The 15,200-nt window shown below is 41.0% G+C and overlaps 1 protein-coding gene across 1 annotated transcript in view; it reads left to right on the forward strand.

Annotated features, from left to right (window-relative positions):
* rapgef2b (Rap guanine nucleotide exchange factor 2b) overlaps nt 1–15,200 on the forward strand; it is a 125,562-nt gene that overhangs the window by 38,456 nt on the left and 71,906 nt on the right. The window contains 1 exon segment of the mRNA XM_034093510.2: nt 9,801–9,884. Coding sequence (XP_033949401.1) covers nt 9,801–9,884 — 84 coding nt within the window.

Here is a 15,200-nt window from a genome sequence, read left to right on the forward strand (position 1 = left end):
ACACACACACAAATCCAAGCTTATAGCTGCATTTGCATTTTTAGTGGTATTGTTACGAAAGCACATTCTAGGATGTTCTCGTCTGACTCCTCTCTAAAAAGTAAATATGAAAACACTGAAGTGGCAGCACATCATTTCCACACGTAAGCAGTGTTTTCAGATTTAGACAGCTTACTGTGGACGTAGTCTAATACCTCACTCAGACCAACACATGGGCCAAAGCTGCGTCAGCTGACGCTCCTTCACCTTCACTGCTCTGCAGTCGGCTGCACGTTGGCACTAACGTGGTCCTTGACAAAGTGTTGCAACGGGGACATTAATTAGGGCTTTACTGAATGTCTTAAAGCCTCAGAGCGTCATGCATTACGTGCACACTCGAGTCCTAAATCAACATCCGAATGCTGCGCTTTCTTTTTGCATCTCATTTCATTCTGTTGAAACCCGGTATCTCTGACTATGCAGATTAGGATTAAGCTACACTTATGTTATTATTGTAAAATACCAAGTTGTTGGTCGGATAGTTTTCCACGTGATCGAAACATTTCCAAGAACTCCAGACGCCTTTCTCAGCATTACATAAAAAAAAAAGAAGCTTGCTCTACTGCTTGCCTTGCGCACTACTTGTTGTAAGTTATATTCATTAAATAAGAAGATTTAACAAAACAACTACATTAAGTTATTCAATCTCATGAATCCCTTTATTCAAATAACTTGGGTTTCTATTTTAAGGATGCTGTATGACGCCACATATTGAGCTCCAATCAAATATCTTTATGGAAGATTCAGGTGTAAAACGTTCATTTGGAACAACCCTAAAACATCATTTAATCTACTACTATCCAAAATTAGATAATGAGAGAAAGCAATAAAGCATCACAAAGCAAATTAATGAGTGTGCTTGTGAGCAGAAGGAGAGCAGTGCATCTGAAACATTTATTTTATTTGGTAATTAAAAAATAATTGAATGGGTTTTTGTGTAATTGTCTGGTTTGTCAGTGAAGGTTCTTGATCTGCTTACAGTGACAACGACACACCCACAAGTGTCTCCGAACAAACATGCAATCGACCTGCTGCATATATGAACTACTTATATACACAGAACAAGGAAATAAACGTCCTGTACTTTACTAAATGTCCCTCGAGGCAAAAGCAGAACACAGCAGGTTATTGTCTTCTTGGTTTATTGGTACAGTTAATTCTTACAAGTGTCCTGACATAGTTGTGTCTTTGTATGCGTACGAGTGATTGCGTGCATTCATGTGTGAACCATTTAAAAAGTCTCCCTGTTAAGAGCTGGGTGTTAAACAGCAGCACATCAGATTGACTTTCCTCTTGTGCAAGATCTTAATCAACCTTCCCCGGTGACAACACAAGCTTTTAACAGCCCGTCTTCATTTCCCCGTCTATTTACAACAGCAGCAATAATCTGCAGGGGAACGAGGGCTTTACAAGTCAATGGGGGAACTTAATTGTGTAGTATCTTTATGAAGTTGTACAAATGGTATGGCTCTTACATTGATATGTCAGATGGCTGTAAAGATAGATAATTTCCTTTTTTAAATATAGGATAATATAACCATTTAGAGAGTTTTACTTAAAGTGTAAATGGACATTTGTGTTCATAGGGAGTTTCCTTACAACTAAAGTGTCTGACATACTGCATGTGTTGCGGTAAAATGTGATGATACACCTAATCTGGGAAGGGAAGGGAAGGGAAGACACCGACAAATTGAGGGAGGATATTAGCATGGGTGGGAGTATGTGTGATTCACCGTGTTGCTAAATATTGCTTGTGATAAGGTACATTTACTGGAAATTCAGTTGAACAACCTTTTAGATGAAATAATCAGATAACACTGGGTGTTATTGACGGCCTAAAATATTCAAAAACAAATGCCTCTTATCCGCATGAAAAAGTACCTCCTTAGAAAACACAAATGACCACACATAGAAAATTATTTTATAAATGCTGCAACTAATTAGTTATTTCCCTGTATTTAGTGATCTGCTGAATACCGATTTATGTTTTGGTCTTTAAAAAATTTTTAAATGAAAAGAAAATGGCCATCAAGGTATCCTTAAACATGAGGTAGTGACTCCAAATCACTTTTTGTCCAATCAACAGTCTGGATTAATGTAGTTTACTATCAAATCAGTGACTGCAATGCATTAATGCCTTACATTTAAAAAAGGTATTTGGTATTCAGATAATTGTTTCCAGTGTAGATTTCATCGGGCTCTTGAACAAGCTTGGAAATGATTTCTCTTCACTGTAACGCAGCTTTAAAGACTTTGGCTGAGATTTGATATATCTGCCCGTACGCTTCATGTACAAACTAAACCACATTTCACAGTGTGGCTGCCCTCCTTCTGGATATTCCTCCCATGAATTAAGAATAAAAACTGCACCCAGAAGAAAATCTCCCACATAACTAAATTCTGTCTTTATATAAATGTTGTTTCTGCTCCGACAAACACCCGTAATGTTGGATAGAAGCACTCCGATCGCTCCAAATGACCCAGTTAATGACCCGCACACTCGCAGTTTCACTAGCTATCCCTGACAGTTGGCAGTCCTGCAGCAATGATAGGAGGATAAGGGTAATGGTTATAAAACTACTAATTTCTCCTGCCTGCGGCTCTAGATTGCTAGAGTACTGACACACACACACACACACACACACACACACACACACACACACACACACACACACACACACACACACACACACACACACACACACACACACACACACACACACACACACACACACACACACACACACACACACACACACACACCACACACACACACACACACACACACACACACACACACACACACACACACACACACACACACACACACCACACACACACACACACACACACACACACACACACACACACACACACACACACACACACACACACACACACACACACACACACACACACACACACTCAGTCACACTCAATATATCATGAAAACATCCCATGCTGTGCGAGCATCCACAGATTAAAGAGCTAATGCCCTGAGATGGAGGCTGACCTGGCACATTCACCATCGGCTGGTGAGGAGGGTTAGTGCCTTCTGGTCGCCCTTTAATCTCTTCCATGTCAGCTCTTTCATAGAAACCCTTGACCTTCGACCCCCGCTGCTCTGTGTGGTCCAACTGGAAACCCCATGATTATGGATTTGCAATGTGATGGTGGTTTTTTCTCCAGCTTGTACAATTAGCTTGTTTGGGAGCCTTTTTCTTCTTCTAACAACTGAGTCACATTGTGTAAGTATTTATATTTCAACTAGAGCTGAAAGAACTGGGAATTTGACAGTTAACGCTAAATGAATCGGCATATTCTTTCTTGACCGTTGGTCTGACAAAACGCATACATTTGAAGATGTCGGAATAATTGCAATTGTTCGACAGTTTTTGACTAATACGTCGGTTTCTGTATGTTTTCTTATACTGTCTTGCTAATTATGAATTTAAAGCCAAGCCCGCATGTCTTAAAATGTAAGCTGTGTCATTGTGTAGTAGTATATTTCAGTGTTAACGTTTTACGTTCAAGTAAATGTGAGCCGCCTTATCAAACAATGTTCAATGTCTGTTGTTATGGGAACACAAACTGAGAGATATTTCCCTGTTCCTTTGTTACTTTACTGTGTTCTCATGAAACCTCCTACACATGTCGCCCTGAGTTAAAGTCATGTTACCCTTACATTCAGAGAGAGTCAGTGATTGTTAAAAGAGGAAGATGTCAAAGTCAGGTCAAACAAGCTGTTGCCAGGCGAAACGAAAATACACACTTCCTGTATCTAATGACCATCAGAGCAACAATGAGGTGTGGCAACCCACCTGGTTTAAATATATCAGTTCCATTTCAGTATACCCTTGTTTCCTTTTGTATTTAGTTGGATATAGCAACATTAGCCTAACCCTAGCAACATTAGCATATGGGTTGCTGTATCCCATGACAGTGTGAAGTGTCTGGCCTTCAGGAAGTTGAAATAGAAACGGAAAAGTCATCATATCCTAATGACATGTCAGCTAATATAATAATATGACATGCCGTATGAACAGTGCTGACATACATCAGTTATGTGACCAGCATCTCGAATGGCAGCTAATTAAATGAGTTAAACTGACAGAAAAGTCACCTTGTATTGTATCTGAAGATGCCTATTATTCCAGATTATGTCCTTATTGTCATGTTTAGTAAATTAAAGAAGTGTTTGGGTATGACTATGATGCTGATCTGGTTTGATGCTGAGCGTTAGTGTATAAAGTGTCACACTTAAAATATGTATTTTTTTTTTTTTTTATATGCACAACTGCACTCTCATTGTCCTCTCCCACCCGCCTCTTGAGCTTTTTTTAGCATATTTCTTTCTCTCTAACAAAACAAATGTCTTTAAGGACAATTGGACGGTTACAAAACTGGCATAATTGCTTTATTTCATAGTCTCACTCACAACACCATTGTGGCTCTGAGAGTCTCTCGAGAGTTTCACGGTGGACACATCACAACAATAACAAATTAAAACGGTTTTATTTTTAGCTTCTTGTTTAGATTGGGCCACTGAATGCGGTTGTCAGAGACTCCTCTTTTGGTTTTCCAATGTTAATGTCTCTCCAAACCCGGTGCACACATCATGAGAAAGAGCTTATGTAGTGTTGCAGGTCAAAAGTCTGTCTGACAAATCTCTTCATGGCAAATTGTGACAGTTTCACATATGGAGAAAAAGGCATTTCATTCTGAACATAATTCTTGGTTCTAGGGAAAATGGTATTCTCACTTCTTAAATGTTTAGATTCTATAACCCTTCCTGCGTCGTTGTACCCCCTCCCACTGCCTCCATACTCTCTCTAGCCCTACACCCCGCTGCTGAAGGCTCCCGGGGGGTTTTGGTGGATGATGTTTAGCATTTGACGGTCGCTTTCTGTACTCGTCGTGACCCAGTTCAGTCGAGCTGTCGCGGCGCATAACATTCTCCCATCTCCTTCTTTTCTGGTGTTGTATCTTCTCTTCCTCCTCCTCCTCCTCCTCCTCCTCCTCCTCCTCCTCCTCCTCCTCCTCCTCTTATTTGAGGTGCTCCCCTCGCTCCGTGCATCTGCGTGCCAGTAATTGATAATTGTGCATTTCATTCGTGTCATCTCTGAACGCTAGCAGAACCATGAGATGATGCAGCGGGTCTGCAGGGAGACGGATGGAGATCAGCCGAGGGAGAAGGAGTATGGAAGATGCTGTTGGAAGATGTTGTTCAGTAGGGTGTGCTGTCTGCAGCCTCATTAGTTCTTCAAGAAAAGTGCGGAGAGTAGGAGGAAGAGGAGCAAGGAGGCGCGAGACTTTGTTCTCAGTGATTAGGAAAAGAAACTCAATCAGCACGGCGGTGCCGGGTGTGAATATATGTCTGTGTTAGCACATGTGTACAATAAGCTCGCCCAACCGTTACCTTTCTGTAAGCAAAAACCAGTTCGCTGACGTCTGACTCCTCATTGATTTTTTTCCGCTTGGTGTCAATTAAAAAATCTCACTCAGACCAAGTGTACATGTTCTGTGATAATCACACAAGCTGCTGCCTTATTAACACCAAAGCACCTTTAAGTACAGCGTCTGATTTCAGCTTGATGAGCGGATGCTTTTTTCGTCCTCTTTGACGAGGGAAATACACCTTTCAGAGGAAAGCTTCACAAAGAGAAACATCCAGTTGAATCGATGCTTGGCTTTCATAGTTAATATAATTGCGGGTTTTCACACCATCAAGTGAAGCTGAACTGATGCAGCACACTGACGACGCTGCAAATGTTTCTATTTGTTCTGTCTTTTTAAAATCATTTAAGACTCTTCCTCTACCATTTTAGAAGTAGTTCAGTATTACGGAAATACACTTTCTCACCTTGAGTTATGAGAAGTTGGATAGCTCTTTACTATATATACTACCCCCTGCGATATATATTAAGATATGAAAAAATACAGGAATTGAAGAAAAGACAGTTTATTTTGTCCGCAAACCATCCTTTCTTGAACTTTAATGCTATACAATTGGTATTTTTCTAACTATATGTAACCGGATGATGAATTTTAGTCACGGACGTCTGGATCTTAAGTTATCAGAGCAACAAGCTGAGCTAGCTCGGTTAGCAGCGCTGAGAAACACATGAAACTACTTTTTTTGTTTTTACCTTTAATCACCGGGTCCGTTTGCTTTGGAGATTTGATGGTGGTTTGCTGTGCATGCAGAGCCGGCATGTCACTCACTCAAGTACGCCTGACATGAGAGCCGCGCAAGTTTTCCTTTTGTAGAAAGCAGCAAAAGAATTGTAACATGACGTGTTTGAGTCAATTTGCCTACTTAAAGTTGGGGTAGGTAATTCACTTCAACAACACTTTCCCGATGGCAATGAATACATTAAGTGCTTTGACAATAAATACATAAAAAAACGTCATCTGTGGAAGCCGTGGCGCTGTAAAAAGCACGACCAATCCTCTGAGCTGGCCCGGCTAAAGTAACCGGATGGCCTACCTGCCTGTCAGCCTTCCATCTGTGCACAACCTTACCTCGTGCCCTCATTGGTCATGTGCGCGTTCGTGTGTGTTGGAGGAGGGGCTCTGTGAGGAAGTCTGAAGGAAGGGGCAGATTTTTTACGGTTGTGTACTTTCAAATTCTAGCTTATTCGAGAAAAAAAAATGATGTGAATACATCGCTTATGCGCATATCGTAATTATCGTCACGACACGGTATATCGTGCAGCCCTAATATATACTGTAAATATATTTAGCAGACAGTTAGCCTAGCTTAATTAAGTATAAAGACTCAAACAGTTTGAAGTGACTTGCTTGTTCTGCCTGAAGATACTAGCTCTTTAAACAGTCATAATTCAGCCAACGTTCATTACTGACGGGACTATTTTTGTCGTCCACAGCCGAAACTCATGTTAAATTCCCAGCACTGGAGAAGGATTGTATTACGGGTCATGAGAATACTTCCCTCTCTCAGTTTCTTCTTCCTCTTTACTGTAAGAGGGGGGCATGGTTGATGTTCGACAATCAAGATAGGTTGAATCACAATTAATCTGATTTGAAGTTAAAACACATACTCCTTCTTTGTTCAACTCTCGCAAATAACAAGAAAAACAAATATTATTTTTTCTCAGTTTGAATCAAGCCCCCAGGAAGTGCGCCGGACTCTGAGGAAAATATTCGTTGTGGCCACACGGCGGTACCACACTTCCGTATCAGTCGCTGGGCCCGAAAATACTTTTTCCCATTGACTAATATTGGGAAAGAGACGATAATTGTTTTTAAACTAAATTAACGACCCAGTATAAACGTTTGTATAGCCCTTATTAAAAACATTCGGTCCTCAAGTTGTAAAATGTGCTAATAACGTTATTCTGAGAGTTATTTTCCTCGGCATTATGAACGCGCATCTAACCCACGGGACCGCGTCGCCCGGCACGTTCATGTGACGTGTTCAGTACTACATGCGTTTTACCTTTACCCACGGATGCACAATAAGAACGGATTATATGATTATATGAATACTTTCCTGACGTTTCGCTCTCTCACAAGTTGGGCCATTTTGTCTTCATGCGCCAATGAGCAACTCTCATAGGAATGAACCAGGCCCCGCCTCCCACGCTGTATCCAGTTCTTATTATACATCCATGGTTTGAATTGAAACATACAATATTCATCTATTGAACCAAACCCAGAAAACTTTCTATCAGTCGGTGTTTAAAGAATTTCTCTCAATGTCCTGCCTTGGAGAAATGATCCTTTTACTATTAACTTGGAGCAACCTGTCGTACCTAGTAAAGTACGACAGATGTGACCAGATAATATAAAGCTTATTGTAAACCAGCTTTGTAACTGAGCGTTAAATCCTTTCAAGAGATTTTCATGTGCTTTACATAATTTAGATTTTTAGCATTTATGTGTATTATTTTGACTTTGTATTTATTAAAATGTTTTGGAGGGTTCGGTGGCTGTATATATTTTGTTGGGAAAAAATAACAATATATTTATGTGTCTAATGAAATAAGAAGAAATCACACATTATTTACCGACATGCAGAACACGTGGGTAAACTGCAGAGCGTGTTGGTGTAACAACAGCAGTGCACTCTGTGCCATCTGACCTGAGTGCATATGTTGTGTTTGAAAGAAAGCATTAACCTCTTTATCCGCGTACAGAGCAATTTGTTTGCTTTCCCGCAGGTTAACATACACGACCTCTCTGTAATCCTGCATGTTCAGAGCAGAGGAGACTCTCTGAATCTCAGCCATGTCAGATTAACTCTTTTGAATCCCTCTGGTACACATGCAAGTCCTGAGATAAGCTACACGAGCAAGTAATGAAACGGATACATTTAAATAAACCAAAAAAATCATTTATTAAATACCAGCGTGCTTTATTAACGCTGACAGGGTTGTTTATCCCCTCAGAAGAGTCTTTGATGTTTCCTAATAAGGCTTCTGACTCACTATAATGCCCTAACACCTGAAAAAAGGTCGCCAAATTAAATCAGCGGAAGTGTGTACGTGTGATTGTTTACTCGTCATGTTGTAAGAAGCTGACAGCCAGCAGCATCATGCGGAGGTCAGTCCGAGTTTACGGAGTCTGCCAGGCCCAATTTCCTCGTCTGTGTTTGAGCGGGGTGTGGGAGGATGACTGATGAGTTCATTTGTAGTTCTCCCTCTCTATCTGGGACTCTCTTTCTCATGTGTTCTGCTTTATACTTTGTTTTTAAGAAGTGCTCTGTATTTGGCACTGTGAGCACATATCTCATTACTGATGCATTTCATCGCAGCACTTGCGCGTCCGCATGTAGGGCAACACAATAACAAATCACCATGAAAGAGATTTGGGTTGCAATAAATGAGGATTGCATTATTGTTACATCCTCTGGTTTTCTGCATTTAAAGATACTGTTTTGTCAGATACTAAGCAAAGATGCTCATCAACATTTCACACAATACAAGTGGATGTGTGTACAAATATTCGGTTTACAATCATAAAGAACCAATCATTCTAGTAGACATTCACATTTGATAAGCCTTAACCAGTGTCCTCTTGTCATTTTTGCTTAAAAGAATATTTAAATGAATAATCTGTTATCATAATCCTTGATACACTTTCTAAGAATTGACTACCGTACTTTTCGGACTATAAAGCGCACCTGCATATAAGCCGCATCAGCTACATTGTCCGTCTGTCTTGCTCTCGTTCTGTCGCTCGGTTCCACTTTTACTTTGCCGCGCTACCTGTCTCACTCTTTTCCGGCCTCCAGCTTTTCCTGCTGGAGCCCGCCGCTTAAAGGTGGCGGGCGCGGACCGGTCCTAGAGCCCATAGAGTTAAAGGTGGTTAATTTTACCTGTAAAATCCATAGATTTAGGAGGTTCCCTAGTGGCCGTTAGCTGTACAAAAAAATGGGGAAAAAAGTTGCGGCTTATAGTCCGAAAAGTACGGTAGTAGTGTTGTTCGGTGTGTATCATGGCCTGCACACACTGTTTTGTGTTTCCAATATACCATATAATTACCATAAAAGTGTAAGGAAACCAGAAATTAAGACGATGTAACTGTATGAAGATTGTGTTACATTACTAAGATTTATTTCGAAATGTAATACAATCGTAAAGGAGTTAATATTTAATACTCAAACTAGAGATTAACATTTAGGCATCTTGCCAACTTTAGACTTTCCTCACTCAACTCAGATTAAGTGCATTTTCTCCATCTCTGCTGCAATCTGTGATTCTTTGTCCTCACTGTGTTTCTCTTTGTGTCTCCAGCCCTGACGACGTCGGGAGCTGCTGGTACATCCTGCTGTCCGGCTCCGTCTTCATCAAGGAGTCCATGTTCCTGCCCAGAAGCAGGTAGGAGCATCGGCCATTTTGGCTCAGGGTTGTTTGTGTTGATCTTGGCACAATCCTGAGAGAAACATCTGTTTTTAAAGCCAATTCAGAGCAGTCTCACGGAGAGATAAAGAGCTAATCTTAGACTGCCAAGAGAGAGCTAATTTAAACGTTTACTATCTCAAATAAGTTGTATTTCCCCTCTTATCGGCATGCTCTTATCCAGGAGTAAACAGGAGTGTTTCCTTTTCAAAGTGGCTTTTAAAACATTGTTTGCACAGTTCAAGTAAAAAATGGCACTCCTGCTTGTTGTTGAAATTCTCAGAAGTGTAAAGCCCCGGCCACACGAGGACGATAACGGTCGTATCTGCTACAGTTCACTATCAGATAGACGGTTCGGCCACACGAGGCCGACATGGAAACGCAGAAAATGATAACGGGTCCCAAGGTGGGTAGATCTGCAAAGGAAACGATCTGGGGGGGCAAACGGCTCCGTGTCTATACGATCATTTCCTGATAACGATGAAGCAATAGCCCCGCCTCGCCCCGCCCTGTATGAACTACAGCGTCTCCAGCGCTTTCGAGCGGTCTTGTGTGAACGGACGCGCTTCTGTTGCCTGTTGCGTGTGGACGGAAGACTTTTTTTCTAACGATTGCGGTCCGTTTGCGTTATCGTCCTCGTGTGGCCGGGGCTTTAATCTGATAACGCCTTTTTTATCAGAAGAAGAGAAATTGAACGCTGCTGCCAACTATATTGATGATTGTGCAACGTTTATTTTGGAAAAGTAACATATATATATTAGGGCTGTCAAGTTAACGCGTTAATAACGCGTTAACGCAAAAAAAAATTAACGCCACTAATTATTTTAACGCGATTAACGCATGTGTATTTTTTTTCCTCGGCCGCCCCGTAGTTTCAGAGCGCATCGAGTTTAAAATACCATCTACAAGCTGATGCTGCTGACAGCCCCGCTCCTGCCGCCCGCTTGTGGCAGACCACACTTCCACGCTCACCGGCAGGCACCGACTGGCCATCGGGAGGACCGGGTGGGTGGGTGTGTGTGTGTGTGTGTGTGTGTGTGTGTGTGTGTGTGTGTTGGCCCGAGCGAGAGAGAGACCTTACGTGCATTACCGTACCGCAGTGTGAACGCGGCTATTGTTGTTGTTAGCATCTGGTGCTAGCTAGCTGCGCTAACGGATATAAGGAGCTGTTTAAATGAAAACAGAGGAGCGCCCTATCCACACAACTGCGCCGAGCACTTGACTTGATGCAGGAAGCAGACAGCGGGACATTGTACGAGAAGTCAGCACACTCATGATTGCAGCAACATGATTGCAGCGTCCAGGCAGCTCCCGTTCGAGCATATGCCTTGAGTTGCACATAGCGCCAACGATCCATCACACACACACACACACACACACACACACACACACACACGCACGCGCACGCACGCACGCACGCTTGTCTCATGAATTGAGGCGAATATTTGTAATGTTCAGAGGTTGTTGTGTTTAATATTCATGAGAATATTTGTCATTGTTCAAATTATAATAAACATTAGCATAAAGCATATTTGTCCACTCATATGTTGATAAGAGTATTAAAAACTTGAAAAATATTCCTCTAAGGTACATTTAGAACAGATAAAAAATGTGCGATTAATCGCGATTAACTATGGACAATCATGCGATTAAATATTTTAATCGACTGACAGCCCTAATATATATATATATATCAGGGTTTCCGCTAGGATTTTTTCTCGCCGGTCAAATGTCCGGACAGAATTTATTTTACCGGACAAATTTGAAACTTACCGGTCATATTTCAATAATAATAATAATAGTTGTGTAGCAGAGTTTCCGTTAGCAGGTAATCACCGGACTATGAGCAGATATGCTGATGTTTAAGACTTAGTTCACGGGGCTCATTTTTGTATTGCTTCAGTTTATAATCGTAACAGATCGAACAATTCAGATTCATTTTTCAATAAATTATTCCACAAACAACATAATTATTACATTCAAACAAACTACTTGTAGTAGATAATGTACATTATTCAAAAGTTTACATCAACTTTGAATAATTACACGGGAGAAACGGATCCTCTCTTTTCCCTCTCCCTCCCTCTCTCTCTCTCTCCCTCTCTCCCTCTCCCTCTCCCTCTCCCTCCCTCTCTCTCCTGACAGCCCGTCAGTTTCTCATGCAGCTCCTGCAGCTCACTAAACAGTGGGCGGGGCTTCAGGTGATTATGCAGAGCTGCGTGTCTCCGTCAGACTCAGCAGCTGATCTGATCTCTCTCTCGTGTCCGGTTACACTTCACTCGCGTTTATGTCCATATCGATCAGATCCAGCTCTCCTGATCGGCCTTTATAGAGAGCACCGATCAAACTATTAAGAGTGAATATCGGCCGATAATGACCGGCGGCCGATCGATCGGAGCCTCCCTAATTATTACCAGACATTTTGACTGGCAGGTTTTGAATTGACCTGTTTTTAATTAATTTTACCAGCTAAAAACCGGTAATTACCGGCTAACGGAAACCCTGATATATATTTCATGCAGCCAATATTTTCACTGGATTTCATTTTGCACAACTGGTATCCCACTCCCATAAGTCTAGTTGCTTATCTCAGGTAAGAAAAGACATTGGGCTAATGTCTTACATTTTTTGAAAGGCACCATAAATGGTTTCGGCTTTCACAGGAGCATAAATACTCTCTTTGCCTGCCAAAGGAAAACTCCTGAACAAGAGGACATGAAGGAAGAAGCATAAAACACACACTTGAGTAACAAAGAGTTGCAGCAGGAAAACAGCCACTTATAAACCGAATACCTGCAATATTAGAAAACAAGTCTCTCTTGCATGTGTGAAAGCATACGGTCACACATCTCTCAGCCGTCCGCATTACAAGCTGACCTGCTGAACACATCCACACACATCTCTCCTATTGAGCAGATGTATTCATGACAATAAATAAGTAAAGATATCATTACATTCACTGCAAACTTGTTAAAAGAGTGCTTAGATACCGTATACAGTAAACGGCAAAGCAAATGCTCAGCTCCGCAGGAAAGTCATTAGCGAAAAGAGGAAATAACCCGAGGAGAAGCAAACCGTCCTGTTGGCAAAGTTCTGTAAGAAATATGTTCCAATTAAGCTGAAACATGTTACATCGGAACACATTTACTACTATAAAAATACATTTTACCAACACTTTAGAAAGCGTTAAGAAATTATAACACCAGCAGTTTTTACCTGAACCTTTCAATTAAAAGTCTTTGATTGGAAAACAAATTGTCACATTTATTATAAGCAGTATATAAAGATCTAATAATTAGCTTATAACACCGTTTAACGTAGTTGTATTTAGATATAAACGTGTCCGCCTGTGGGCAAGTGTAGGCCGGTTAAAAAACTGATTATCCATTATACAGGACATGTATAGTCAAATAATGTGACAAGCTATAATTGCAACTACTGTACATAAACAATGATTCAAATACTTCAAAATACCATTTTAGTTGCATACAATTCTATTTAAGTGTGATATTGATTCTCTATGCTGAACAAAGGGGCTTAAAGTAAACCATTTGTATGGTTGAGGCAACCCGGAGTTACTTTGATTGTTTTGTTATCATTATTAAAGAGAACATATATTCTTATTGTGTCTATAGTCACTCTAAACATCGTGATTTACTTATATTTACATCCCCTTTAAAAGGAAAACAAGTGGGTTTGCCGAGAAACACATGATTGACTGAAACACGGTCCTCTCCCATCATGCATATTAATGACCCATGACCCCTTTCAGAGGACTTAAGAGGCATGTTGTCCTCTCGATCTCTCAGCAGTGATCAGCACCTCCAGAGCCAATACCCAAATGTTAAAAAGCTGTGATTTCACAAGCGGATCTGTTACGCGAACCATCACTGTGGGCGTCTTGAATACAATGATCTCTTCATCCATTAGTGTTGCATAACACACACCTACGGGCCACTCGGGCCGGCACTTTAGCTCTCGGAGCAGATCTGTGTGTGTGGGGGGGTCGGCCGCGGTCATTCTCCGGATTCATACGAACGTGGGCGGCATTCAAAATGTAAAGCCTTGATCGGAAATGTGCCACAAAGCTGCTCCTCTCTTAAATATAACCTTTTCAGTTCTGTCAAGGTGAGAATGTGTGTGGGATGCCGGGGATTGGCAGATTAAAGCTAATGCCTGGTCACAGGGGACGAGAGGGCTCTGAAAATGTTTACTAAGCATAAGTTGCAAGGCAGCCTGTCCACCCTGCTGCATGAGACCATACTGTATGCTTTATAAGTAGCTCACTTTTCCTAGACTGCACAAGACTGTCCTGTTTATGTCCACTGCATGGAGTTAAACACATGATGCACGAAATGTACATTGAGCATGATATTAGCAGAAACCTCAATATAAAGCAGGATAACTTTGCATAGCAAAACAAGATGCAAACTGATTGAAGACATGTATATCAGTTTGAAGCCGTGCTGGAGAAAGTATTCAGATATTTTATTTAAGTAAAAGTACTAATAATATACTTTCAAAATACTCCATTACAAGTGGAAATCCTGCATTGATTATACAGTAACTAAAGCTGTAATAAATGTAGTGAAGTTTAAAGTACATTATTACCATTAGGACATTTGTGGAGTAAAATTACACAGGTACCATATGTGCTTGGATAAGTAAGTAAATGTACTTGGCTACTTCCCACCAGAAGTTAGAAGTCTATTTGACCTTTATTTGAATGTATTCACTGAGGCTGCACTGTATGTACATTTTGTAACTGCCTCGTGAACTTTTGAATTTTCCATGACCTCTTGTGATGATGTGCATATCGACCTTCCTCTCTCAGAAGCAGAGGTAGAAGTAACATGGTGTTGTTTTAGCAGGATGCAGGATGTTTGGTGGGGCGTACAATGTTGACGTCCCGTATCCAACATTTATCAAAACTTGCCTTTAATCATGACTGTGCTTTTTTCGTAACATTGTAATGAACGGTGATTCTGACGATGCGATCGACAATTTAACACTCCTGATTCTTACATGATTTGTTGTTCTCCAATCTTTACAAAATACATCCTAACCAAATAGTTGTAATGGCCTAAACCTAACCATCGTGGAGTATGTGAACACTGCACAGCTTGCACATTTAAAGACTCAGTAAAACTCAGTCTTGCAGGGTACTATAATCAAACAAATACCCGATAGGTCCACATTACTATAAATCTACACTAAATTAAAGATAGAGCCATCACGAGGGCAAAAGTCTTAGCTCTGCCAGCCCCAGAGAGAAAAAAACAACATCTACTGCAT

Source organism: Pseudochaenichthys georgianus, chromosome 10 (genome assembly GCF_902827115.2).
Source record: "Pseudochaenichthys georgianus chromosome 10, fPseGeo1.2, whole genome shotgun sequence".
NCBI lineage: Eukaryota > Metazoa > Chordata > Actinopteri > Perciformes > Channichthyidae > Pseudochaenichthys > Pseudochaenichthys georgianus.